The sequence below is a fragment of the Blennius ocellaris genome (assembly GCF_963422515.1).
Source record: "Blennius ocellaris genome assembly, chromosome: 1".
NCBI classification, from domain to species: Eukaryota; Metazoa; Chordata; class Actinopteri; order Blenniiformes; family Blenniidae; genus Blennius; species Blennius ocellaris.
Window position 1 is genome coordinate 22,220,065 of NC_137650.1, and position 25,662 is coordinate 22,245,726.

At 43.0% G+C, this 25,662-nt stretch overlaps 3 protein-coding genes across 4 annotated transcripts; all 3 read right to left on the reverse strand.

The window, feature by feature from the left end:
- Positions 1-252: 252 nt before the first annotated feature.
- gnao1b (guanine nucleotide binding protein (G protein), alpha activating activity polypeptide O, b) lies at positions 253-5,392 on the reverse strand (the record flags this gene model as incomplete). Its single annotated transcript, XM_080494392.1, has 8 exons — positions 253-440; positions 544-697; positions 1,576-1,705; positions 1,795-1,923; positions 2,036-2,196; positions 2,341-2,482; positions 5,097-5,139; positions 5,275-5,392. 8 exons carry the CDS (start codon positions 5,390-5,392, stop codon positions 253-255), a joined length of 1,065 nt encoding a protein of 354 aa, XP_080350518.1.
- A 2,652-nt stretch (positions 5,393-8,044) lies between these two features.
- tradd (tnfrsf1a-associated via death domain) lies at positions 8,045-16,200 on the reverse strand. Of its 2 annotated transcripts, none has more exons than XM_080497497.1 (5): positions 16,162-16,200; positions 12,432-12,585; positions 12,026-12,306; positions 10,843-10,990; positions 8,045-8,869 (listed from the first exon to the last, which is right to left on the reverse strand). In XM_080497497.1, the coding sequence occupies exons 2-5, from the start codon at positions 12,580-12,582 to the stop codon at positions 8,571-8,573; spliced, it is 879 nt and encodes a 292-aa protein (XP_080353623.1). In that variant the 5' UTR covers positions 12,583-12,585; positions 16,162-16,200; the 3' UTR covers positions 8,045-8,570. The 2 variants fall into 2 exon arrangements, with proteins under 2 accessions (XP_080353623.1, XP_080353622.1); XM_080497496.1 differs by lacking the exon at positions 16,162-16,200 and adding an exon at positions 15,067-15,112.
- Positions 16,201-17,912: 1,712 nt separating this feature from the next.
- ogfod1 (2-oxoglutarate and iron-dependent oxygenase domain containing 1) lies at positions 17,913-24,954 on the reverse strand (the record flags this gene model as incomplete). Its single annotated transcript, XM_080497440.1, has 13 exons — positions 17,913-18,068; positions 18,151-18,209; positions 18,294-18,422; positions 18,505-18,758; positions 18,861-18,940; positions 19,850-19,963; positions 20,046-20,174; positions 20,271-20,362; positions 21,151-21,267; positions 21,410-21,510; positions 23,833-23,879; positions 23,976-24,121; positions 24,795-24,954. The coding sequence occupies 13 exons, from the start codon at positions 24,952-24,954 to the stop codon at positions 17,913-17,915; spliced, it is 1,584 nt and encodes a 527-aa protein (XP_080353566.1).
- Positions 24,955-25,662: the final 708 nt, after the last annotated feature.

Sequence of the window (25,662 nt, forward strand, 5' to 3'; positions counted from 1 at the left end):
CAAAAAACACATTTTTTTTTCTTTTTTCTTTTTTTAAAGACAAAACTGGGGTTGTATACTGAAATCAAAAGAAGAAAAAGGGGGGAAGGGAAACAAATCATGGCAATAATCCAGTGTGGTGTCTGACGGCAGCTCTTTGGGTCCGTTTGGACGTGTAGAATTACATATTTATGTGTTTTTTTAAGTATCATCAAAATTTATCATTATTAACACCTCAAACGCTCCACGACAACCTCTGTGCTCGGCCGGGCCTCAGTATAAGCCACACCCTCTAAGGTTGTTTGCGATAATGATGTCGGTGACGGCATCAAACACTACCTGGATGTTCCCTGTGTCTGTGGCACAGGTCAGGTGACAGTAGATCTCCTTGTTGGGAGACCGGTTCTTACTCTCGAACTGAACCTGAATATACGCAGTCGCGTCGTCGTAAGTGTTAGCACCTGCGGGCGGAGAGGAGGAGGAGGAAAGAGAGCGGAAAAGGGGGTCAAACGCCGCCGACCTCATTTTGGATTTACACGGGAACGGCGGCTGTGGAATACTCACCTGTGTATTCGGGGAAGCAGATCGTCAGCGGGGACTTCTTGATTTTCTCTGCAAACAGATCCTTCTTGTTGAGGAAGAGGATGATGGAGGTGTCGATGAAGAATTTGTTGTTGCAGATGGAGTCGAACAGCATGAGCGACTCGTGCATGCGGTTCTACGGGACATACGAAGATGTTGAAGAAAGAAAAAAAAAAGCCTCTTTTATAGCACTCTGCCAAAAACAGCCAGTGTGGTGAATATATATTTTTGAAACATTTGTCAAAGACAGTTTTCCAAAGAGTAGATTTACTGAATAGAGCCAATAAACAATTCACAAGAAGTAGATTTTCCCTGGTAACTGAGCCCCAGGCAGCTGGCCAACATACAATTAATGCTATTATATATTAATGGTATTTTTCTCGTATAACTTGGGAGTCATTTTTTTCCTCGTTTTACCAAATAGAGACAATAAAACTCTTCTCCAAGTCTTTATTATTGCCAGGTGACTTGAGAAAAAAAAGAAACAGGTGTGACACTACAGCAGTGATGATGTAATACAATTCCTGATTGTGAATCAAATAATCATGGATGAAGTTATTATGGAGCCATTCCACTCAGGTAGAACAAAGGTAGAAAAAAGAGCTCCTTTTCCTTTTTTTTTTTTTTAAACATGTCACATGTCCGTTTAGTTTTTTCACTTTTCCTTATTTGAGGCGAGATGTTCTCGTCGCTGCTGCAGCAATGCAAGTTTCCCCATAGTGGAAAAATCTATCCTTATTTCTGTATCATTTCACAAGATCAATCCGTCGCAGGCAAACGTTATGATGTCATATTATTATTTGAGCCAGTTTTAAACATACGTGACTCGACAAATGACATTACATTACTGTCAGTTATATAACAACCTTCAAAGGATTCCTAAGAAATGCGTCCAAGCACACTACGCGCGGAGGTCTGTCTCTGTCGTTCTCGGTTTGTCGGTCGGTTGATTTCTCAGTTCCGATAGGAGTGACGGCAGAAGCCACGCCGAGGAATTAAACGAGACACACTTACAGTTGTTTCATCTTCGTGGAGCACCTGGTCGTATCCGCTCAGAGCGACGCAGAAGATTATGGCTGTCACGTCTTCAAAGCAGTGGATCCATTTCTTCCTCTCTGACCTCTGACCTCCCACGTCGAACAGCCTTTTGAGACGCAGCCGAGACGTTCAAGTTCACGCTCAAGAGTCGCCGCCGCGGCATTTAAAAAGCTGAGTCATCGAGCGAGCCGATACCTGAAGTGGAGGTTTTTGAAGGTGAAGTGGGTCTCCACGATGCCGGTGGTCTTCACCCGGGTTCTCAGGATGTCCTGCTCCGTGGGCTGGTAGTCCGCCGCCCCGATCCGGTCTAGACTGTCCAGGTAGCTGGTGACAAGACATAAAACAGGGAGGAACGTCGAAAACCATGGCGACGCCCGCATTTTTTTTGTGTGTGTTTTCAGGTGACGTTTCTCGTCGTCCCTCTCGTTCCACTCACTACTGGGCGGAGTCGTTCAGCTGGTATTCCCTCGCACGGTTGAAGCACTCCTGAGTGCCGGCGTCGGCCCAGACGCGCTTCATCGCGGTGAGCAGCTCCGCGGAGTACGGCTCCGTGTCCTCCATGCGACTGACCACGTCGCAAACCAGCTTAGCGTCGGCCTGGGCAAAGACACATTCACACACACACACAGATCAGGAGGAGGAGTTTATCATTGCCTACGACTGCTGCTACCAAGTCCAACTGCTGTAAAGTATTTTCAAGATCTGCAAGGTTGGGGGTGGGGGGGGGGGGGGTTTTCTCACTTTTCGGTCCTTGTCGCCGAACTCGATGCCCAGTGAGTCCATGGCTCGAAGAATGGCCGCCAAGCTCTGGATGGTGTTGCTGTAGACTACGGGCTTATACTGCTTCACATCATCCCCGGAAAAACCATCTTCGTGGATAATCCTGCATGCACACAGGAGATATTAGCGCAGAAACACGAGCAGAAGCAGTCACACTCATCCATAGGAATGACCCCCCCCCCCCCCCCCCCCCCCCCCCCACCAATAAAAGCACCGCTTGCTCCTGCAGAGCTGTTGTCGCTTTGGGACACTGTGGTCATACAACCAAAACGTACACATCTTATCTCGCTCCCACCATTTCCTCCCCTTAAAACCAGCACCCTCTTCTGCCGGGTGTAACCAAGAATTGATCACATCACAGTCTGCCGTCTGTAATTGGGCATATTCGTGATATTTAAAGCATTTATAATTCATAATGGGAAATGAAGCGATATTAGTCAAAGAGCACAAATCAATCACACAGCAGAGGACTCGCCGTAGTTAAACTCCTGGTAATCTGGCCGGCATCAAATTATCCGCCAGCGCTTCCTCACTTTGGCCAAACAGAAGCCGGGTCCTCAGACTGAACTCAACATCCAGGTTTTTTAAGTGTTAAACACAGCGTCTCGCCGTCCCGCCTCGGACCGGCCACCGATTTACTTGATGGGGGGGGTAGGCAAAAGGATTGTGGCTGTGACATATTTAATGCATTAGTGTGCATTATGAAATGTGTGAGAGCAGAGATCAACTGCCTGGATCAGGCCCGAATCCTCAACATCCATCATAGAAATTAACAGTTTTACGGAGGAAAATGTGCAGCCACAGTGAAGACGCAATGAAATCATTCAAAACTGCATCTTATGCTCATGTTTGCAGCTTTTGATGAAAAAATAAGTGAAATCTGTGAAATCACTTCGCGCAAAACAAGTAAAAAGATAAAGGGAAAGAGTAATCAATCATCAACATAGTTTACTGTTTGATCAGCCAACTCTTTAACCAAGATATTGAAATAACAATGGTTGTAATTATTGTTTTAAATCCAAATCCAGAAGATTTTTTGTTTTATATTCAGCTTAATTTAGTTTTTGGGCAATGAGCCTGTGATGATGAATTGAGCCTCTCACAAACCAAATAATGAAAGGTACTTCTGAGTCTTTAAATAATAATGGTATCAACTGAACTGCACGTTATTCTGCAGGGCATGTGGTGCATTCAGTCAGAAAATAAAGATTTTTTTTTTTTTTGCTTTTGAAATGACCGAGATAATTACAATATTTAAGAAAGTGATGGATTTGTGTGCGTTGGTTTCAAATATATGCATGTATAATATAGTTTATGTTTGTTCGACGGACCTATCAGAGTCTGACAGTGGATACGTGTAAAAATAGACATCAGTGACATTTCTGCAGCTGCAACTGACAAGCACGGTGAGTGCTACATCACCTATAGATGAAGTTTCTCGTACCGACCTCGTCCCCCGAGCTTTCAGTATGGGTTTTCAGCTGCCACATCCTCATTCGCCACGTTCCCTAACCATCCAAGAGACCCCTGTTTCAATCATATGCTTCTAGGTCCAGCATCCATCCATCCATCCATCCATTCATCCATCCTCCAACACCTAAAACTTTATGGCCACCAGTGTTTAGTAAAAAAAAAAAAAAAACATCAATCTGCTGCCTGCTGGGGCTAAGGCAAGCCCTCAAAGTGTTTGTAAACACTATTTGGTCCCAGTGTCCTGAGTTCAGGTGCAGAGCAGTGAGTTATGGGCAATCAGAGACCACAGGGAGGGTAATGAGGTGAAGGGAAGAGGAGGAAGGAAGCAGGGCACGGAGGGAGGGTGCAGCAGCAGCAGCAGCAGCAGCAGCACTCAGTGCAGTGCAGGAAGGAGACACGGAGAGATTCACAGTGTGAGCTGCGGGAGATCTCGATGCTTCCCAGGGCCAAGCATACAAGAAAAAGGACCCAAGCCTTTTTTTTTTCTTTTTTTTTTTGCTCTGTCCCGAAAACATCCAGAAACTTAAGTAAAGAGGTCTGGATGCAGCAACAACAGACATTTATGTATTAAAAAAAAAAAAAAACATCAAAAGGGTGATTTAGCTTAGACAGTGGGAAGGTTTAGATGCGGTTTTAGAAGCCATATTTCTGCGTAAATCCGCTTTATAGGCAAAGTACTCCCGGCGATATCGGGCACTTAAAGCCATTAAGATTAAAAGCAAAGGTATTCACTAATGGAGCTGTAGTGACCTCACTGTAATTCACACACACACACACACACGCACACGCACACACACACACACACACACACACACACACACACACACACACACACACACACACACACACACACACACGCACACACACACACACACAAGGAGGAACAACACCCACACGTCCCCAGCCGCACACTCCCCGAGGTCCGGTAAAAAAAAAAAAAAAAAAAAAACCTCGGTAACTAGATTTCAGCACCCCCGGCAGTGAACAGCGCCCTGGGACCTGGAGCGCCGCGGCCTCCACAGCTTCCCCAGCCTCCTCCCCCCCCCCACCCTTGTCGGTCCGCAGGAGGTGCTCGAGTCACCGGCACTCCTACCGGGGCCCCGGCCTCTCGAAACATGGCGGCTCAGCCTGCCGTTAGCACAGACAGGGGAGGCGCAATCTTCGGGCCTTTCGCTCCGGCCGCGCGGCAGAAGGGCGAAACGAGCAGGAAGAAGAAAAAAAAACCAAAAAACCGAGCCACTTACTTCATCTGCTTGACGATGGTGCTCTTGCCGGACTCCCCGCCGCCTGTAAAGAACGGAGGGCAAAAAGAGTGAGAGCCGGGGCGAGTGAATTCAGCACCACGGAGAGCACCTCCGCCCCATGCAGCAGTCCCGCCGCGCCGCCCCGCGCCGCACCGCGCCGCCCCGCCGCCTCTCTTACCGAGCAGCAGAAGCTTCACGTCCTTGGCGGCCACCATCCCGTCCTCCTTCAGATTTTTCTCGATGGCCTTGCTCCGGTCCAGAGCGGCGCGCTCCTCGGCGCTCAGCGTACATCCCATGTTTTTTTTTTTCCCAGGCGAATGAGCAATCCTCCCGTCGTACTCCCCCGGTCCGCCCTGTCCCTCGCCGAGCCGACTCGCGGTCAGTGCGTTGTCTCTCGCTCGCTCGCGCTCTCCTCCCGCGCGGTCTCCTACAGCATTAGGCCCGGATTGAGGGCAAAAACAAGAGCCGGGACCCGAAACGGTCGTTTCTCTCCGTGACTGCGCGGCTCTCGCTCCGTCCCCTCTCTCTCTCAGAGGGGGGGGGGGGTGGGTGGTGGTGGTGGTGGTGGGGGTTGAAGGGGGGGTTGGGGGGGTGGGGTCGATGTGCTGGAGCCTGCGGGGTTGGGGTTGTTGTTAGGTGGGGAGGGGGCTCTCTCTCTCTCTTTCTCTCTCTCTCTCTCTCTCTCTCTCTCTCTCTCTCTCTCTCTCTCTCGCTCTCTCTCCAGGGCGGCGCTGACGAGGAGGAGGACGACGATGATGATGATACGCGAGGAAGAGGAGGGCCGACTGCGCGCAGACTCACCTATAACGCAGACAATCTGGCTTACGTCAGAGCAGCCGGGCTCTAATCACGTCCGACGAGAGACCGTTTCGAACGAAAGGGGAGCCGTTTAAATGGCGACACGTCGCCCCGCTGTGTCTCGTGGTGTCAGCCGACGCGGTGCAGCCGCTGCTTTGCTGCTCGAGACATTAAAACGCCCTAAAACGCCGTCACCGTCTTCTCTCTCTCTCTCTCTCTCTCTCTCTCTCTCTCTCTCTCTCTCTCTCTCTCTCTCTCTCTCTCTCTCTCGCTCTCGCTCTCTATGTCTCTCTCTTTCTCTCTCTCTCTCGCTCTCTGTGTCTCTCTCTCTCTCTCTCTCCCGGAGCGTGCATGACGTTTAATCATGTCAGCGACGTCGTGGTGCGGCCCTTAAACACACACACACACACACACACACACACACACACACACACACACACACACACACACACACACACACACACACACACACACACAGTGACAGTGTTCAGTTTCCTCAAAATCCTTACTCTACATTATACCGAAGATGCTTACTGTAGCTGTACTTAAAGGAAAACGCATAGAACTTCACAGCTCAATGTCCTGCTTTCAAAAAGTATCAGATTACCTCGCAATGGTTTTTACCCTCCACTTATTTATTTTCCTTCTGATTAGAGAGCTCTGTCGGATGAAATTGATATTATTATTATTATTATTATTATTATATTACTGGATATATTGAATGAGAGGTGTGATGAGTTGCAGTCGGGCCTCACTGCGTATAGTTTGCATGTTTCATAATTTGTGTGTGTGTTGCTTTTTTTCCTGTAGTTGTGATATACCTGAGGATCTGCACTCACATATTGTCAACTTGGATGATATCCAGCACACTGTGAAGATGGATGTGTTTGAGATGAAGAGGGATGGAAAGAGAAAGAGGAGATGGGCACTGTAAGATAGTAGGAAAAAGGTTAATAGGGGCTTTTAACGCCAAGGGAAAAAGTATAAAGTAAAAGAAAAAGTGTTACTCATTTCTAGCAATCTTTCAACAACGAGGTATCAGTCTGTACCATACATTGTATATATAGAATCAGCTCATCATTAAATGTATTAAATACAAAATGCAACTGGCATCAAGAAAAGTGGAGGCAAAAAAAACACAAATTGTGAGATGAAATAGTTGAAATACACTTGGTAAAAATGAAGCGAAGCAAAACAGTATTGGATGTCACCAGTATTGAAAACCTCTTGAAAACTACTCATCATATCTCGTTGGCACATTTACTTGATTGGCCTACATGATTGTTGGTGATGTTCTCGCTCTGTACATGAAAACTCCCATTGTTACTATAAACACTACAACACCAGTCTGCATCCATCTACTTCATACGTTATAAAATGGCAAACAGGTGTTGCTTGTAAATCTTAACATCTGTCGGCGTAGAGAAAACATGCAGAACCTACAGGATTGTGTAGAAGTATACATATGCTCCCATACTCCCTTTGTATATATGCAGGTTTGAGATTTTGTGTTTCGTATATTGTTGGTATGTTCTAGAAGATCAATCTAGTTGTTACTGTATAGGTTTATACAATAATGTAATGAGGGGAGCATGACTTCCCTTCAAGCAGTGATCTGAGATGCATGTTTATCATAACTTATAAGAATGTGTTGGGGGGGGTTAGCCATACCACACAGCAGTATGTCTTTGTGTTTGATAAAAGCTTCTAATCCATACATCACATCTGGATGGATGGTCAAGTGGAGTAAAAGGGTGGGGGAGTGGGGGTGGGTATTTCCAGTAGACCCTGAATAAAACCAGCCGCTAAGCTCAAACTGTGGCGCCTCCATCCATCAGCGAATCTGCTCTTCTGACGGGCCGGCTCGAGATAAAACCTTCACACACACATCTCTTGACCCCGAATCTCCCACAACGTGACTCCAGGAGCCACACTCGCACATTTCTTTTTTTTTAGCAGCCGCACCAGTAATCAGCCGCTGGATCAAATGAGCTTGTTGCACGTGTGTGAGTGGCGGCAGTGAAGGGAGGGAAGGGGGATTAACACTAAATTATACCTGAGGGAATTTTGACACAAATAATGTTTTCAGTTTTAATTACACTAATGCATCAAACACAAACATTGAGCCTTTTTTTTTTTCCTTTTTTTTTTTTAAACAACCATTTAATTTGTGGGCACCCATTTTGTAGAAAAAAAACAAAACAATCCATAACCTTTAATTGTACACTCATTGGAATCAGGACTCAACAGGTTCCATCTGTAAATGGACTAATAGAGCAGAAATACGAAAATGTACATGATGAAATCGGTTTAACAGTGCGTCCAACTCATGACAGCGTTTGTTCTCAACAGTGACAATGGATCATTTCCTTTAAATGAAAACCAGAATACTAATAATTGATCGACAAATCAAGATATAAATCAGTTTTCACAGATGGTAGCATGTGTTCACACAGTCGGGTCTGAAACATGCACGCACACATAAACACACTCGCACGTAAACGCACACAATGGAGAATGATTTTTGAACATGAGGCCCGCAGCGCACACACACACACACACACACACACACACACACACACACACACACACACACACACACACACACACACACACATACACTCTCTCTCAGCCCTGGACCCGTCCTCGTCAGTTTTCACGACTCGTACACGCGCTTTACTCCTGCGGCTGCATGTCCAGAATGCTTTCGGCCAGGCTGGTGAGTTTGCAGTCCTCTAGTGCTTTGACCAGCCGGCTCAGCTTGGCCGCCCTCCCCTCGGCCTGGACGAAGCGGCTGAGCAGCTGATAGGCTTGCTCGTACAGCCCTTCTCTCTCGTACTCGTAGGCCAGGTTGTCTATGGCGGGGCTCTTCAGGGCGCGGCAGCTCTTCCCCAGGGCCCTCCCCACAGACTTCCACTGGCGGCCCACTCCATTGGAAAAGCCCTGAACATCTGCCGCCGTCAGCATTCGATCCTCTGTCAAGCCACGGGATAAGGGATGAAGGGGAAACATTAATATGAATGGTACTTAATTGTGATTATGTAACTATGCTTTATAAGACGATATATGAAAACAATAAACATTTTCCATAATCCCCTGCCATTGTAACCTCAAAGGACACCAGCAAGACATTTTCCATTCCAATGTAATATGTTGATGGTATCAATTGTCACTGCCGCTTGAAAAAATTCTAATAAATTTTTTTAATGCAATGGTTTTCCAACTTTTTATCCAAAATGTACTGTCACCACCTTGACCAGGTCAAAACTTTTTCAAAAAAAACAATTTGTAGACAACATACCAGTGAGTAAATGTTTCCACTAGTCAAATATTTTAAATCTATCACTAAATTAACAACAAAAATCTACTGCAGTGGCATTGAAGTTTACTTTCACTTTCTGTTTAGTATTTTTATTAGTAATTTCTGTAAAAAAAAAACGATAACCTGAGTTAGATAGGTGAAAGTGGGGCACCACCACATCACAGATCCTGAATTTGAGGCATATTTTAGAGGCGCATCCAAGGTTTGAACTGTCTGATCAACAAAGTACCGTAAACGTTTCCCCACCATGCTCTGAAGACAACCGATATTTACCCTGCTTCGAGCCGGCCCCATGATAACAATCCGTAAATCAAACTGCACCCGCTCCACATAGCTATCGTTAAAGAAAATCGAGTTCTTGCATTCAGTGGCACTAAGACGGATTCACAACCAAGTTGACAGCTTTTATAGAGCGCAGCTCAAATGAGTTTGACTGGACTTTAATTACTGTTTGCAATTATTGAAAAACATTTTTTTTTTTTTATCATTACTTGGGAGTTTCAAGCAGTAAAGCAAACATGGGAAATAGGCTGTGGACCGCATGAGGTCACCACCTTCTCTGCAGCCCACAAAATAATTCCCAAAAATAGCAATGCTCAGAAAACAGTCAAAATACCACATTGAACCTGTAAAAATAACTTTACCACACAGAATCCACTCTGTTTAACAAGCAAACGTAGCTCAAGCTTCTCAGTTTTCCAGCTTTTGCTTTTGAGCACGACAAGTTCCAATAAGGTCATCAGTGATCCCCGACACTACGCTCTGTAAGTGAGCTGTAAAATTAAAACTGTGGCCTCACAGATGCTAAACAAGCCTGTGACGCTCAAGAGAAAATGAACTCAAAGCTCTCATTATTTGCTCACTCCATCACACGGGCGGATTCATTGTTAATGTGAAAATAGTGATTAACGCAGATTTGCGTGATCAAATACTGAACAGTGAGGAGATTTCAACGTACAAAACTGCCGGGTCGTTCCTCGGCTGTACGCCGTTTCAAAACGAAAGCGTCTCGCTTTCCACTGAATCTATAACAACAACCAACATTAATTAACAAAACCCCAGGAGATAAAGTTAATGTGCACTGCGGTACTTTGTCTCGGTTGCTTGGCAGCATTGTTTTGTTCCATAGCAATGGTGTCCCTTTAAGGAAACTCATCCCATCTGATGCCGCTTTTTTTTTTGTTATTTGAATTGTGGGTGATGCACTGCGACGTGAACGTGCAACCCATATGCAACACTTCATCTGCCGGAATTAATCCTTCTCCAGAGAGCAGCCAGCAGTCAATCACTCAACAAAGTTGAAGGTAGTGAGCGGGATATAAACAGATTTATTTTGGTCATTTTTGTACGACGCAACTTCCCCAATCAGAGGAGATGGCAAATATTTTAACTCTTGTAATTAAAAATGCATAAATGAAATGCCAGGAAACAGTTTTTTAGCTGAGTAACTAAAATCTTGTTCTGTTTGAACTCTACTTTTTGATAGTAGGAAACAACCCTTTGATCTAATTTTTTTTTTTTTTAAATGGCACCATAATATCTTCTGACTTTTTATTATGATGAAATGTCTGGAACAAGGACACAGCGCAGCGCACGTGACAGGCGAGCGCGGCCGTGTTGACTCACCAAACACTCTGTTCTGAAACTTGAAGCAGTTGCTGGGGACAGGAGACTCTTCCTGGATGATGGCGGGGAACTGCGGGGCCGGACCGAGGGCCTGGTTCTGCAGCTGCTGCTCCAGGTGATCGATCTCCTCATCACGCAGGCGCTCCGGCTGAAGCAAAAAACACAGACATTTGAACGCATCTTAAATAAACGACAAGTTCCAAGGTGAAGGTTCAGAAAGATCATGGATACTTTTTTGTTAAGTTAGTTGTGAAAAAATCGCCCCCCAAAACAATGGAAGACGAATTGTAGCCGAAACATTAAGAGATAAAAATGTATGGCAGTACATGTGGGAGGTAACGTCATTTTGAACTGCAGCTTTTAAAAATGCAGATTCAACCGACGTGATTTTTTCTTTTTTCTTTTTCTAAATGCGTGTAAATCCAATGGGCCCGATGTACTAGAAGTTTGCACTTTTGGAAGTAGGACACACTGATCGATGCATCCGAACGACACACAATACCAGGAATGTTCCAGATCGCTGCAAATACTGGGAGGAGTTTAGTCTGTTTAATTCATAATACTAAATGCAATTCGCAAAGTCTGAAAAGGTCTGCGTGGTTTATAATTGCATCTGGGTTTTTTTTTCAACTTTTTGGAAGGAAGCACAAATCCCCTCAGGCTTTAGGGGAGCTGCTGCAGTTATGGTGAGACAGATTTCCTCAGCTGGTCCCTCTTGACTTATTTTGCAGTCTTCATTAAAGGCTTTTTTTTTTTTTTTTTTTGTATTGTACCCTTTCTTAAATCGTGTAAACTTTTCTGAACCTATTCCGTTTGCTCTTCTTCTTCTTCAGCTTTGACTTTGTAACAGACCATCTAATATATTGTGTTTTATCGTTCACAACTATTTGCTACCAACGGCTCAAATCCACAAAGTCATATATTTTCTTTAGTGCTTGTGAGGAGCTCAGCGCTCCCATGGAAAAACACAAGCCAACAAACACGGAAACGATACTGGTCCCAACAAAATGTCAACGCTTCTGTTTGCATGTGATCACTCGTGCTATTATTACTTAGTAGATACTAAACATAATCTATTTGCGTGAGCGTTCGTGCGTGCCTGGGAAATCAGTAGAAATCATGATGTGCAAAAATGTTAATCTCGCCGTCGTCGCCGAGCGCGCAGGAAAACACGAAAGGACACCTGTGAGAGGTGGATGTGCTGCAGGCAGAGCTCGGGCTTCTCCAGACAGTGATCCAGGGTGTGCGTGCTGGCTTTCAGCTGGGTTTCCAAGGTGAACTCTTGAGACAGGGCGAGAAGCCGGCAGGCATGCTGGGAGAGAGACTGACGCACGGCCCCGGAACTGTAGCTCTCCACAAACTGCCGACACACCGTCACGTCCACGAACTTCACCTCCACACCGAGGAAAGGGTCAGCGTCGTGGACTTTCAGGATCTCATAACCACCCAGACCGCCCGCCGAATCTGACCAAAGGGAATTAATGATTAAAGAAAGTTGCATTCTTAAAAAAAAAAAAAGAAAAAGAATTTTTTTTATTTTATCTTTTTATTTTCTTAGAATTTCATTTCTTTTCAATGGTGGCGTTCACCTATGAGTGTCAGCTTGATGACTTTGAAAATGAGGAACTTTCCTTGTTGGTCTTTGTAGAGGGAGAGCAGGTTCACATCGGGGCAGAGCGACTGCAGGAACATGACCGCACATCCCGTCCACGGCCCTCCATCCACAACTTTGTCCGCCATTATCTGAACACGAACAAAGAGCGTTAAAAAAACAACAACAACAACAAAACTTTGACTAAATAATAGGTAGCAGTTTTCAAATAAGTCGATTTGACGATTGGGCCTGTTGAAAGTGAGAATTTGCTACTTTCCTCTTATTTGCTCATGAAACCAAATGACTTCATCATGCTGTTGTTGTTTTTTTGTTTTGTTTTGTTTTTTATAGGATATTGAAGAAATATATTCAAAATTAACTGCAGGAAAACCTCCCAGAGCCACGGGGGCGAAAAGCAGTTAATCTTTGCTGCACACCTGAAGCTGATGTTTCCAGGTCAATGTTATTTATAACTCATCTTTGATTTGCGGCAAAAGATACGGTTTCTAATCTCATTTAATCAATCTGACAAACCATACAACCTTTTCTCAATGTAAAACTGCCCGGACCAGGAACAACCACAATATATATGTTCCCATCCCATGGAGTGGATGGATGTGGCATCATTCCACCTTTTTTTTTTTTTAAACTTCAGCTTCCTTTTGAAACCCTCATTATGTAAAAACATGTTTAATCTGGATCCTCCCCTCCCCCAGTGCAGCCCCTCACTCCTGTACTCTTGGTGAACCACTGAGACCTGCACCGTGTGCCTCGCTGCCGCCTCTGTGCGCCCTGTCGGGGAGCGCTCTGCGTGGAAAGAGCATCATCTGGGCTGGATTATATGCATATCCTCATATATCACTAATACACCGTCCGCCAAGGCTACTGGGTCTGCGGGAAACGTCCACAACTTAGCCAGTATGTAATTATGTGCTATCCTATCTACCGGTCCTCTGGAAGTATAGTATGAGATTAGTTCACCAGCTGTATGAGGATTAAGTGATCAGCAAGAGCTTAAAATATATCATGTATCTTTTTGCTGCCAAAAGGCCATCTCTAGTATTCCCTGGACAGCTCGCCTGTAGTCACAAAATATTAGATTCACACATGAGCGTGGTCTCCACCAGTTAGTAAGTTGACCTCTAAGTGACGATGGACTAATTGTTTGCACTGTCATATTCAAACAAACGATTTAGACAGTATATATAGCCCCGAATAAACGGTTAGAATCTTGCAAATTAGCAGAGAGTGAATAAACAAGCGTATTCTGGAAAAATATATAAGCCTGGTGTCGGTGAAGGGGGGACTTGCTTTTTGTGACAGTACAAATAAAATGTGTTCTCCCAGTAAGGGGCTTTTTTCTAAGTGTGGGAGGATGTGGGAGGTTTGAATCACATCACTGCCTTTTATCGCTCAAATCTCTCACAAGTCAGCAATTTTGTCAAGTTCGTTTGTTAAATCAGACTTAAACTCGTGTTTCCCCCCCATACTATGAAATTAGATTTTTATTTTTTTTTTAGGTTTATAAGCAATAATAAGCCCAACACATGCTCGCTAGAAGCATGTCACCATTGAAATGATGGTTTTGCACTAAAGCTTAACATGTTATTTAATCTCTATTACATTTAAAATACATGATATTCTACATGTACAAAAAAAAACAAAAAACAACTACAACTCAATGGCTCTATAGCTACTAATGAATGAATGATTGAGCAGGATGTTGCTTTATCAGAGTTCTGCACAGCTTGATTTTTCCTGAATCAGGTGAGGTGGAGCGAAGAGTCATATAGAGATTAAATTGCTGTGTCTTGTGTACTTTTTCACGTCGTTAAGTACTCGAGTCCCACAGCAAAAAAAAACAAAAACGCTGTCCTGTGTGGAGTTTGGCTTGGTCTTGCTGTGCATGAGTGTTTTGTCATTGTATTCCAGTTTCACCTCAGACGCGGATAAAGCAGGATAGTAGAAGATGGATGGATGAATGGCTAGATGGACTGTAGATTAATGAATAATTTACTAATGCTGCATTTTGACCTCATTAGTAGGCCATTTTATGGAGCAATATTTTGGCAGACAGGTTATCAATAACTCACCTCGAGCAACAACACTTTAGAATTGATTATGGTGATCAGGACTAATAGAATTACTATGAAATAATTTATGGTTATACCTGTTGGCAGGACAATCAAATTAAAGAGGCGGACTTTAAAAAGTTAGGAATTATAGCTTATAAACTGTTGTAAAGGGTGTTTTAGCGGTGGCACAAAGTAATTCTGGTGTTTATATCGTGTTTACTGGCTCAGGTGACCTCTGATCTATGAACCAACGTCTTGCTCTCAGTTTAGTCAACAATAGTCTTCAGCTACTAAAGGGCCTCTTCCATAGAGTTGGATGTTTTTGTCAAACATGTTTTATATTTTATTATTAACAAGAGTATTTCAGCAACTTTTGCCTTTGCGTCATCTCCAAACGCATTCTACATTCAAATGTTTTTCAGTTGAAATAAGTTTACATAACATTCAAGCCTGAGCTTGTTAAATGCAAAATATTTACACAGGTACACATGGTGGGCACAGCCAATCCCAACCCACTGCACCAAGCACTGAACAGTTAGTAAAGTAATGAATTACCATTAAATCTGCCAGACACATCCAGCTCCAGCATTCCACGGCAGGTAGCAGTTCGGGTCTTTACTGGTTCAGCTTTAGGCACTGGCTAATTTCAGAAATTGTGACCCTTTTTGCGACTGCATGCAGCCTCAGATCCTCAGGTGGAACCTTTGATACTGCTCTGAAACTGGACAACTCAAGTTATTTACTATATCAAGGTCAAATCAAGTTTTGTTAGTATTCTTGTTCATCTTAATTTTAGTCCACTTTTGTTCTCATTGTTTGTTTGCATGTTCTCCTGTGCACACACACGCGTTTTCTCCAGCTATTCTGGTTTCATCCCACAGTCCAACAATTAGGCCTTTAAGGTAAATGCTGACTAATTGATGCCTTGCCCATATGAGTGTGACTGGCCTTATTTTGTTTATTTATGTATTACATGTTGCGACTCAGATCCTTTTGCTTGTTTTGTTTTTTTTGCAAAACAATCAAACAAACAAACTTGTAGGCGTAAAGAGGGTCATATACATGAATAAAAAAATAAAGATATCAATACAAACTCCACGCTGATATGCTGATAAAATTAAACGTCGTGCTTGGTTTGTTTGTAGTCTGTTTTAAAGTTCCAAGAAGCCCAGCGTGTGGTTAAACTGTGATTTTTTTTAAAGATAGTTTTAGAAGCTGTGTTGCACTTTGACGGAGTTAAACTGACGACTTGGTTGCTACGCGACCCAGACGTGCAGGTTCCAGGTAAACTTGGGAGGCGACTGGTCAGGTTTAGCTGGCGATCTGCCGCCGAGAGTAGTTTTTTGCACACAGAATCCATAGCGGTATTCGGTTAGCAGACACTGAAACCTTTCAGCTGTAACGCTTCGGAGCCCTGTGTTGAGCGAATGAAAACATAAATGAGGACGATTGTTACTGGGAGAAGCAGCCTCACGTACAGTAGACACAACTGCCATAAAAAAAAAAAAAATAATAATAATAGAAAAAAAAGCCTTCAGCCGCCGCTGAGGGGCGCGCAGGGCGGTTCAAACATGCCGAGTGTTTCTGTAAGCCACGGATTCGCAAAACTGACGCGAATCTAAAGTTTGTCAAAATCGAAACAAAACTTACCTTGAAACTTTGTTATAATGCTTCGATGACGCTTCCTCCTCGACGCGTCACACCCACTGACGCGGCGAGCGTCCCGCATCCCCATTGGCTGAGCGCAATTCGAGGCGAGCGCTGATTGGCTGCAAACAACGAGCCGCCTGCGCAGAACAATCGATACAGGAAGGAAGTTTTTTTTTTTTTTTTCATCCTGTACACTCTCATATCTGCAGAACAACTATTATCAATTTATCATATTGTATAATGAACACGCCTGTGATGAGTCATCACGGCTAAAGCGTGACTAAGAGTGAAGCAGTGACTACAGCGAGACACATTGTATTTTAACTCTTTGTTGATAGTTATAAAGTCTATCAATTGTTTGCTTTTTTTTTCTTGTTATGCATTTAGAGCTCAAAATGTGATTTTAGCTTCATCCAAATCACAATTATATACATAAATAACGTGTTTATTGACACAATCACAGTACTATTTAATGCCCTACAACATTATTGGGCACATCCATGAAGCATTCACATTTCTAGTGTGGGGAAGAAAATGAAGAAAACTTAGTAGCTAATAATAAAATGTATCCCTCCTTTAATCTATACCATTTATATCCTGTTTAGGGCTCCAGTCCATCACAGGGCAAACACAAGAGAAAGACAACCACGCACTCAATGGCATGGGAATGGCAATTCACCCAATCAATCGACCTCACATGCATGTTTTTGGACTGTGGGAGGAAACTGCAGTATACCCAGATGAAAACCACACACAGACATGAAGAACATGCAAATGCCACACAAAGAGGCCAGTTGAGTGTGTGACGAGATTCTATTGTACAACTGTGCAGCCCTAATAATTCCCAAATTATCTCAATTGTATAAGAATTGTTTGGGAAAAGGATGCATGATGCCTGTTCTAGAAAGAGCATTACATACATACAAACTAATGTACACAAATGATTTAATGTAATGTGATTTAATATAGCGTTAAGGAATAAGTTATCTTTACTTGGAATTAGATGCAGATCACATTTTATGATCAACTCATGACATAAACTGCTATGTTCATTTCCCTGCTCCTGTTCATTTGATCCACTTTGCCGATTGCCTCACTCCTCACTGTTCTAATTCTAATTGTTTAATTCATGATGGCAGCTGTAAATAAGATGCTAAAAATAAACATTATAAAGCAGGTCGGATTATTTTTGCTCTCTGTGTTTCCCCAACACTGATCCGGAGGCAGCCCCCGCTCTGTGTTGTTCATGTGCTGCACTGTGCTAGATAACATGATGAGGCCATTATTATTATATATGAAAGAAATCAAGAATAAAACTCACAGGTTGACGTCTATTTTTAAAAAAAATATTTATATATGTCTTACAGTAAAACTTCCAATTCAAGCTTTTCATCGTGCGATTTTTTAACGCTGACTATTTTGAATTGCATTGCCATTTCAAAAGAACATGGACCTTGATGGAAAAAATGCACAATTTGTTCTATGTAAAAAAAAAAAAAAAACCTCCTTACAGAACTAAGGTAAAGTAAGTAGGTTTTGATCATTTCTATTAAAGCAAACTTCAAGATTACAGGAGAAACTGATGAATGAATCAAAAGCTGTTGTCAAATTCATGATGACAACAAAAAGCCAGCGTGCAGGGTGAGTTTTTGATACTGAACTTGTGTTCATAAGTGCAAGCCATATAAAGAGCACAAAAAATGAGAAACAAAGACTTCTAAAACTCACATACATAGAAATGATATATATATTTATTCATAGTAGACAAAGGAGAAGTCATAAAATCCTCTGCAGGGTGAACCACCAGCAGAGAAGCTTTTGCTGTTGATATGTTTGACAAATTTTAGGGTTTCTTTGTCTTTATAGACGAGAGCGAGAGAGTTTTCCTCTGGGTGGACGGTCAGAAGCTGTGAAGATTTGGAGAGGGCAAATTAATGAATGAGTGCTCAGCTGTGCTCGGTAACGTTTGTAAATTGATCCAAGTCTCACCTCCTCGTCCTCTTCGTTGGCAACGTAACACGTCAATCCCCCGAACTCGGGCTGCCAGTCTGCGAAACGCGAAGAAAGCCGAGGACCGATCAAATACACTGATCACAACCGGAATCTCAATCTGTGTGTGTCGACGTGCTCACTTGTGCAACCAAACGGCAAAAGGAGATCCAGAGCGTACTCCGCCTGTGCCGCCTCTCCGTCGTGCAACAGCGTGTAGCTTCCGTGAGACCATCGCCGTACTTCACCACAGCAGACAGGTATACTCGGCTCTGAGGATTACACACCCGTCAAAACACACAAACACACAGCGTTGGCAGGAGAACAACCACTCGTGCCGTCACACACACACACCTTTCTCTTTGCTCCCGTGTGCTGATGAGTCGGTTGACGACCCGGTGGCTCCTGCGCCCTCCTGCTTATTGTTTTTCTCTCCATCCTTCTCATCCTCATCATCATCGTCGTCGTCTTCATCAGCGGGGCACAAGAAGTGCAGCCGGAGGCCAGTGAAGTTGGAGAGCAGCAGGAAAAAGGACTCGGAGTGAAGCAGCTCCCAACACGCACTCACACACGGAGGCAGTGAGTCCAGAGACGCCACTTCATAGCATCTGAAAGCACACGTGGAATTAATCGCAGGTCATGAAATTAAAATATGTACCGGTATATATTGTGTGCCAAAATTGTCAAATAATCTGTCAGACGTGACCTACCGCTTGTTGGGCGGCCCTTTCCTCGTCCAGTCAACCTGAGCGAGTCGCAGTGCTTCGCTCACCTCCCTGAACTTCTCCTCCTGCAGACGCACACATTCAGGCTAAAATCACTGCGCTAAAAGGTCTTCAGTGTAAAACATGCTGGTTTCTTCAACACCGATTTCCCAGTGTTATTTATTTATTTGTTTATTTGCGCAGTATACATTCTGCTCAAAAGGAGTGGGCTGAAGCAAGAAGATTATGAGTTCCCACCCCCAAACTCAGAGCAACAAAAAGTACATTCCACACTAGTATAGAAAGAACAAAACAACAAAACATCAACAAAAAAGAACCTCCCACATTTCAAATGACCAAATCAACACGGACCAAACTTACAACACACACACTCACACACACACACACACACACACACACACGCACACACGCACATATACGTTGATCCTACTCCTCCTCCTGGTGGCAATGCATTTCTTCCTCTCTGTATGTTTCAAAAAATATACAATATCTTGTATTTATATTTGAACAGGTTGATGTTTGGGCATTGCTTCAACTCCATCTCCAATTTGTTCCACAACTGTACACCATGAATTGTCGGGCTAAAACTTTTCAGGGTTGTACTGTGTTTCTGAGTCCTAAAGTTTAATTCATCACGTGATTCATAACGGCCAGTACGATCTTGGAACCTTCTTTGTATTTGTCTGTAACTTGCTTTATATAATATCTGTACTACTTGGAACTCAACAATGTCACAGTGTGATCAAAGAAAGCCTGTAACTCTTAATATGTGAAGGAATTGTCTCAGTCATACATCGATTACTGACTTTCTGCCTCTTTTGACCGTCACAAATTCATTCGGTCACGTTCAAGCGAGTCATTTATGCCAGTAACGTTTCCCCAACCGCATTCCTGAGATTTCACATTCAAAATTAAGAGTGGAAATAAACACAACACTTTCTATTGCAGGGGCTTAAAGCTGAGTGAGAGATGACCTTGAGAAAATCTTTCAGCTGAATTTCAGAGCTGTCTTCAAACTCCTCTTGAATCTGCTCCTGATAGGAGATGTCCAAGTAGGCAGGATTGACCCACTCCAGCAGCGCCGTCTCCTGTGAAAAGCACGAGACATGATTCATTCGCGACACAAATAGACGCTCCGGCCTGTCTTGTTAGGATCAACGCGCCACTCACGTCTCTTGGTAAATGTGGACTCCGCGGGACGGAGGGCTCCACGTGTCGAGGGGGACGCTCCAGAGACGGCCCGTGAAACCAGCCGCTCAGAGACAGGCGGCACTTGTCCTTCGACAAAACCTCGGACACCTTGGAGGGCGGGGGGGACAAGACGTGCTTCTTATTTCAAATTCACTGGTGCAATCCAACAAGCAAATCTACATAGAAACAAGAGTTCATACATACTTGATGAAAAGAGACGGGAGACACTTCAAACAGGACGAGTGTGTTCCAGGAGGGAACCAGCGACTTCACGATGGTCTGTGGCTGGAAATGACCTGTTGGGTTAGAAACACAGCTCCGTGGTGGCAAAGCAGAGACGCATACACTGAAATGCACGTCCACAAAATGACATACAGGGACAATATCTCGACTTGCATTAATTTCAGACAGGCTTGCTCTATACTATTGCTGTTAATTGTCTATTTCTAATCTCAGGCTGACATATTATTGATCATCCTTGGGGTGGGAGTGGGGGGTTAAATGTTTGTCCCCACAGTGAGACAAGCCTCTATTTGCTGCTTCCATCATATCAGAAGAGGAAAGCACTCGAACACACACTCAACAGTACAGTGACTTGTGTTCATTTCCTGTGTTCCCTCCGTCCCAGTGAGCTGTCTAACGTACCCCAACTGTATTGTGGCCATAAAAGGTGCCCACACCTGCCTTAGATGCTGTTGTTCACCGTGGAAATAACAATAATGTGTCAACGTGAACACATTTCGGTCCCACGAACCAAGAAATTAAGGCTAACGTACAAATTAATAATATATACCATTCAGGAACATTACAATGATTTATAATAATCTACTGCAGACTTAATCTAAACCCAGCTGTAACTAAAGCTTCCCTGACTTTTAAACGTTAACCTCACCGTGACCTTAAAACGTGTCTTCGGCTAAAAGATTAATGATTTTTCCTCATGGGGACCTCAATTTTTGTCCCCACGGTGACATGAGTCCCAGTGGGTTAGTGTGCAGCCAGGCTGGTTCATGAAGTCGTACGGAAAAACAAGGAGGGACACACACACACACACACACACACGTGCACGCACACACACACGCACTGTTTATTGAGTAAAGATCGAGAGTTCCCCCGTCGCTGCTCTGCCATGGAGGCACAAGGTACAGGATGAAAGCAACTCTCCTTCCCTCCAGTTCATCATCATGACACAACAGAACGTCTAGGGGAAAAAAAAAAGAGAAAATGATATTTATGTAAAAGAAAAAACAAAACAAAACAGAAGAAACAAGTGATCAAAAAAAAAAAAAAAAAAGAAACCCTAAGGCAGGACAGCCCTTTCTAAGGTCTTTCAATAGTCTCACCAGTGTACTCGTATCTGGCACAAGAAATATCTACTGTGGGCTCCAGTTCCACCCCCAGCACCTCCCCCAGCCACGACCGGAAACGCCCGAACAGGCCCTCCCTGAGGACACAAGCATGTAACGTCGTGAAATCCTGCGACTATGGACAATTACATTTCAAATGAGAAATTGGGGATCCGTCACCACACAAGACAGGCAGCTTGCCGGCCCGAGAGCCCCACCATGACATTTTGTTGAGACGTAAATAATAGATGATCACAAGGGGAGGTTGTTATTGTGTATTTAATTACAGCATTTATCCTCCAGGGCTGCAGTATGAATACCTCTCTGTAGAATTACAAATACATATTTTAGAAAAAAAAAAAAACAACCCACAATAATGCAACTCGTCGTTGTAAAAACTATAGATCATCCCTCAATAAAGTCAGCAGTGTGACAACCTTATTTCCAGTTTAGGGAATGGCTGAGTCTTAAAAGTGTCGGCTTGGATTGGGGATTTGACACTTCACGTTCATTTACTCCTGATTTATAAACTGAGACCACATTTTTCTTGGACACTAAACAAACACTGAACCTCTTGGCAGCTCCGACCAACAGCTGCCTCTACTTATTAATCTGGGCACTCCAACATTTATACTGTTAGGATGATCTACAGCATGTTAGCCCCACATTCACTGCCAAGGGTGTGTGTGTGTGTGTGTGTGTGTGTGTGTGTGTGTGTGTGTGTGTGTGTGTGTGTGTGTGTGTGTGTGTGTGTGTGTGTGTGTGTGTGTGTGTGTGTGTGCGCGCGTGTTTTCTTCCTCAGTGCTGTCAAACAGTGACAAGTGAGCGAAACAAATCACCTTGTTCTCACAAGTGCAGCAGGATTTCATTTCATGTTAACAATTTACAATCAATTCAAAGTTGAGCATTCAGAGTCATTAAAACTTAACAAAGAAAAAAAATATGTTAATTAGAAGGGAGATGTGATCTCTGGCTCCACCTGCTGGACTTAAAAAAAAAAAAAAAAAATCAAAGCCATACACCAAAAACAAAAAATCACAAATTTTCTTTTTGACATTATTCATTTTCCAACACAAACACAAGCAAACTGACAATGTTATGATGAGTGATCAAGAAAAGAAGTGTTTCTAAAACGTTTTTTTTTTTTTTTTACCATCAATCACTTCTGTCATTAACAACTTATTGGCCATGCTAAAAAAATGTTTTTTTGTAAATCCTCATTGTTATTTCTATTTCCTTCAACAGCAATAAAATACACGTGTTTGAAATGTTGCTGATTCTTTCGAAACAATATTAGAATAACGTCATGTGATCTGTTTTAGCTGGTAATGAACTGAAGGTTAATAGATAAACGTGCTCATGTGGTACACATGCACTGACCCAGAGACGAAAAATCCCCCCAGAGAGCAGAAACCTGCCTGACTTACATTTTACCTGCTTATAAAACTGACTGCATTCCTCAGTGATGTATCTCTTCTGATATACATCCTTTTGTCACTTTCATACTTATCCAAAATATGTAGAAGCCATATTTAATGATTCATCACTTGAATTGCCTTTGCTGTTTGTTTACAAGTCTGTGCAACTGTAACGTCTATTTGTAGGGTTTTAAGTTGTAAACAACATCCTGAGAAGTAACAGCACTTAGTGAAATGAAGTTGTTTGAACCTCCCAACAGTCACACATTAAATATATAAGATATTGTGACGGTATCTTCTCATAGAAAGCGGGTTATTGCATCTATGCCTCGTCTGACTCAGGTTTTAATTTCTCTACTATGTGATTTGTTTGTGATTTACATTTTTAATCCTTGAACACATGGATCCGTTCTCGACAGAATTAGCACTTAACTTCCCTTCTGAATTCACTTTTTCAGCATTTACAAGGTTGCTTACAAACTCAACGCAGTGCTATGAACTTATATTTTTCAATGTCAAATTTATTTTGTTGTTGAGATGCAAACAAGCACAACTTTATACTGTGGGGAAAAAAAAGTGTTTTTGTTTTTTTTTAAGACTTCTCACGGATTTCCCACAGGTCGGTCAGGTTTCACCAACATGCTGGATTTGGATTTCCATCTTTTTCATTACAAAGTGTGCATGTTTACCGTGAAGCACTTTGAATTGCATTATTGCTGAAATGCGCTGTACAAATCAAGCTGCCTTACGCTCACAGATGTTGCAATATTTTCTCATTTTCAAGTGTGCGAGATTGCACTACAAATCTCTCACACAAAGACATAACAGGCTGCAGGCAATTCTAAAAACCTGCAAGGTTTAAGGATGTAAATACCACCAGAGATAGTGTCTGTATCAGAACAGGAAGTGTTTGAAAAAAAAGAAATAATCTGATTTTATTTTAATATGCATTTTGATAGAAACAAGTCAATTTGAAAAACGACACCAAGTCTGTCAAGTTACCTCAGTCCTGCGATATGTGGCTCTGTTCTCTTCTTCAAGTCATCTGACTGGACAGAAACCAAAGATTAAAAAAAAAAAAAGATCAGACAAAGGCTTTAGACCATCAGTAATAAATGAGTGTGAGGATCCGGTTGATCAATCACCTGTTTGAATTTGTAGAGATCGTTTGACTTCTCATGGAAGTTGAGCCCCAACAGCTCCTTCTGGAGGTTTTCCACAAACGTCTCACTGCTGAGGAAGTTTCTGATGATGCAGTGAGGGAAAGGGTCACAGTCCAGCTCCAGATCTCCTGCAAAACATTGAGACGTGCACAGTTCAACTTCTCTTACTAAACTGACAATTGGCTTTTTAACGTCTACATACATGTGCAGCCAATCACACACGCATACAAACCAACAAAAATGAGATGCAAAAGACATGTATTGACTATGTAAAACTATGAGAAAGAGTAAAAATGAAATCAACATTAACAATCAGTACAATTATGGCTTGATGGTCATGGTCACATGATCACTAAGACTTTTATTACGATGATGAAACAAATGCTTATGTGAAATTGCATTCCCTTCTTCTGTATAATGTTTTAAAGTTTTAGTTGTTTTTAACTTGCTTTGTCAATAGAACACATTTGTTTCAAAATAAATATCGACAGTAACTCAAACAGAAAAATAAAATACATGCAATCTGCATTATAACGACTTGTTTTGCGTGAAACGAAGTGAAATAGCCGACATGATGTAAATTGTATGAAAAACTTGTAATGAAAATAAAAGTATTTACATTAGTGTGACTATTTGGAGATACTAGTTCGTTACTACCCTGTCAGACCACTTGACTCTCGCGTGGTTGAGCCTGTTTCCTGCACAGTTTATTAATATAATATTAATACATATATATTAATTAATCCGGGGGTATGTTGCTCTGCTGCGAGGATCTGCTGGGTCTCCTCCCTGACCACTGACCCTCTGTGTGGGGGCTCCGGCGGCTCCATGCCTCCTTCACGGCTCTCTTCACCTGCTCGTCTTCCACCGCTGAACCGAACTGCGCCGCTTCTCCGCGGCGGCTCTTTTTCTTCTTCTTTCCGTCTGTGCTGCCGCACTCCTGCGGCCGTTTGGAGGCCATTATTAGAGAAAACTGTCCGCGACGACTACAGCATGTTTCTGTCAGGCGGCGAACGACCGGGAAAGCGGCGCCCTGTGATGACGTCACGCTTTAGTTTGCCCGAATTGGAAAGCTGTCAGGATTTCACACGTCGGAAAAGTAACTAGGAAATGTTTTTTTTTTTTTTTTTTTACTTTGGGATCATTGTAGCAGTAAAAGACATTCCACAGGACAAGAAAACTGAGGATGTACATTTTAGAATAACAGAACCGAGGAGCTTAAAGGATCAGAATGTCATGGAGAGTCCTGGGTTGAAAAAGTGTGAACAATTAGAACAATAGTGTTGAGTTGTAGATAGACATTAAAGAAAACTTAGGTCCTGGTTTCAAAGCTGGTAAGGAATTTAGAAAAACTGCTGTACTTTCAACACATGGCCCTTTATTTAATTGCCCTGCTCACAACCAAACACCAGGCCAATAATGTAAGAATCTTTGTCTTGCTTTTAGTGTTGGTGTATAAAATAATCCCTATGAGGCCAAGTCGAACCTAACCATGTGGAAATGCATTGAGAAGACGACCAACGCTTGCAAACGGAGGAGCTGCAAACCTGCTAGCACTTCCTGGCATCCAAGAAACAAAACTAAAAGACAGAAAAATCTGAAGTGCTTTAAAAACATTAAAAAAATTCAAAGCTGTGATCCAAGGTGTAGATGTAAAAAAAAAAGCCAA

Excerpts from the sequence above, each read along its gene's own strand:
- tradd (XM_080497496.1), bottom strand. The coding sequence starts at position 15,087 with ATGTGTCTGGCAGATTTAATG. Across the intron at positions 12,586-15,066 it reads TGTGTCTGGCAGATTTAATG|ATAATGGCGGACAAAGTTGT; the intron begins GTAATTCATTAC and ends GTTCGTGTTCAG. Across the intron at positions 8,870-10,842 it reads GTTTCAGAACAGAGTGTTTG|AGGATCGAATGCTGACGGCG; the intron begins GTGAGTCAACAC and ends GTGGCTTGACAG.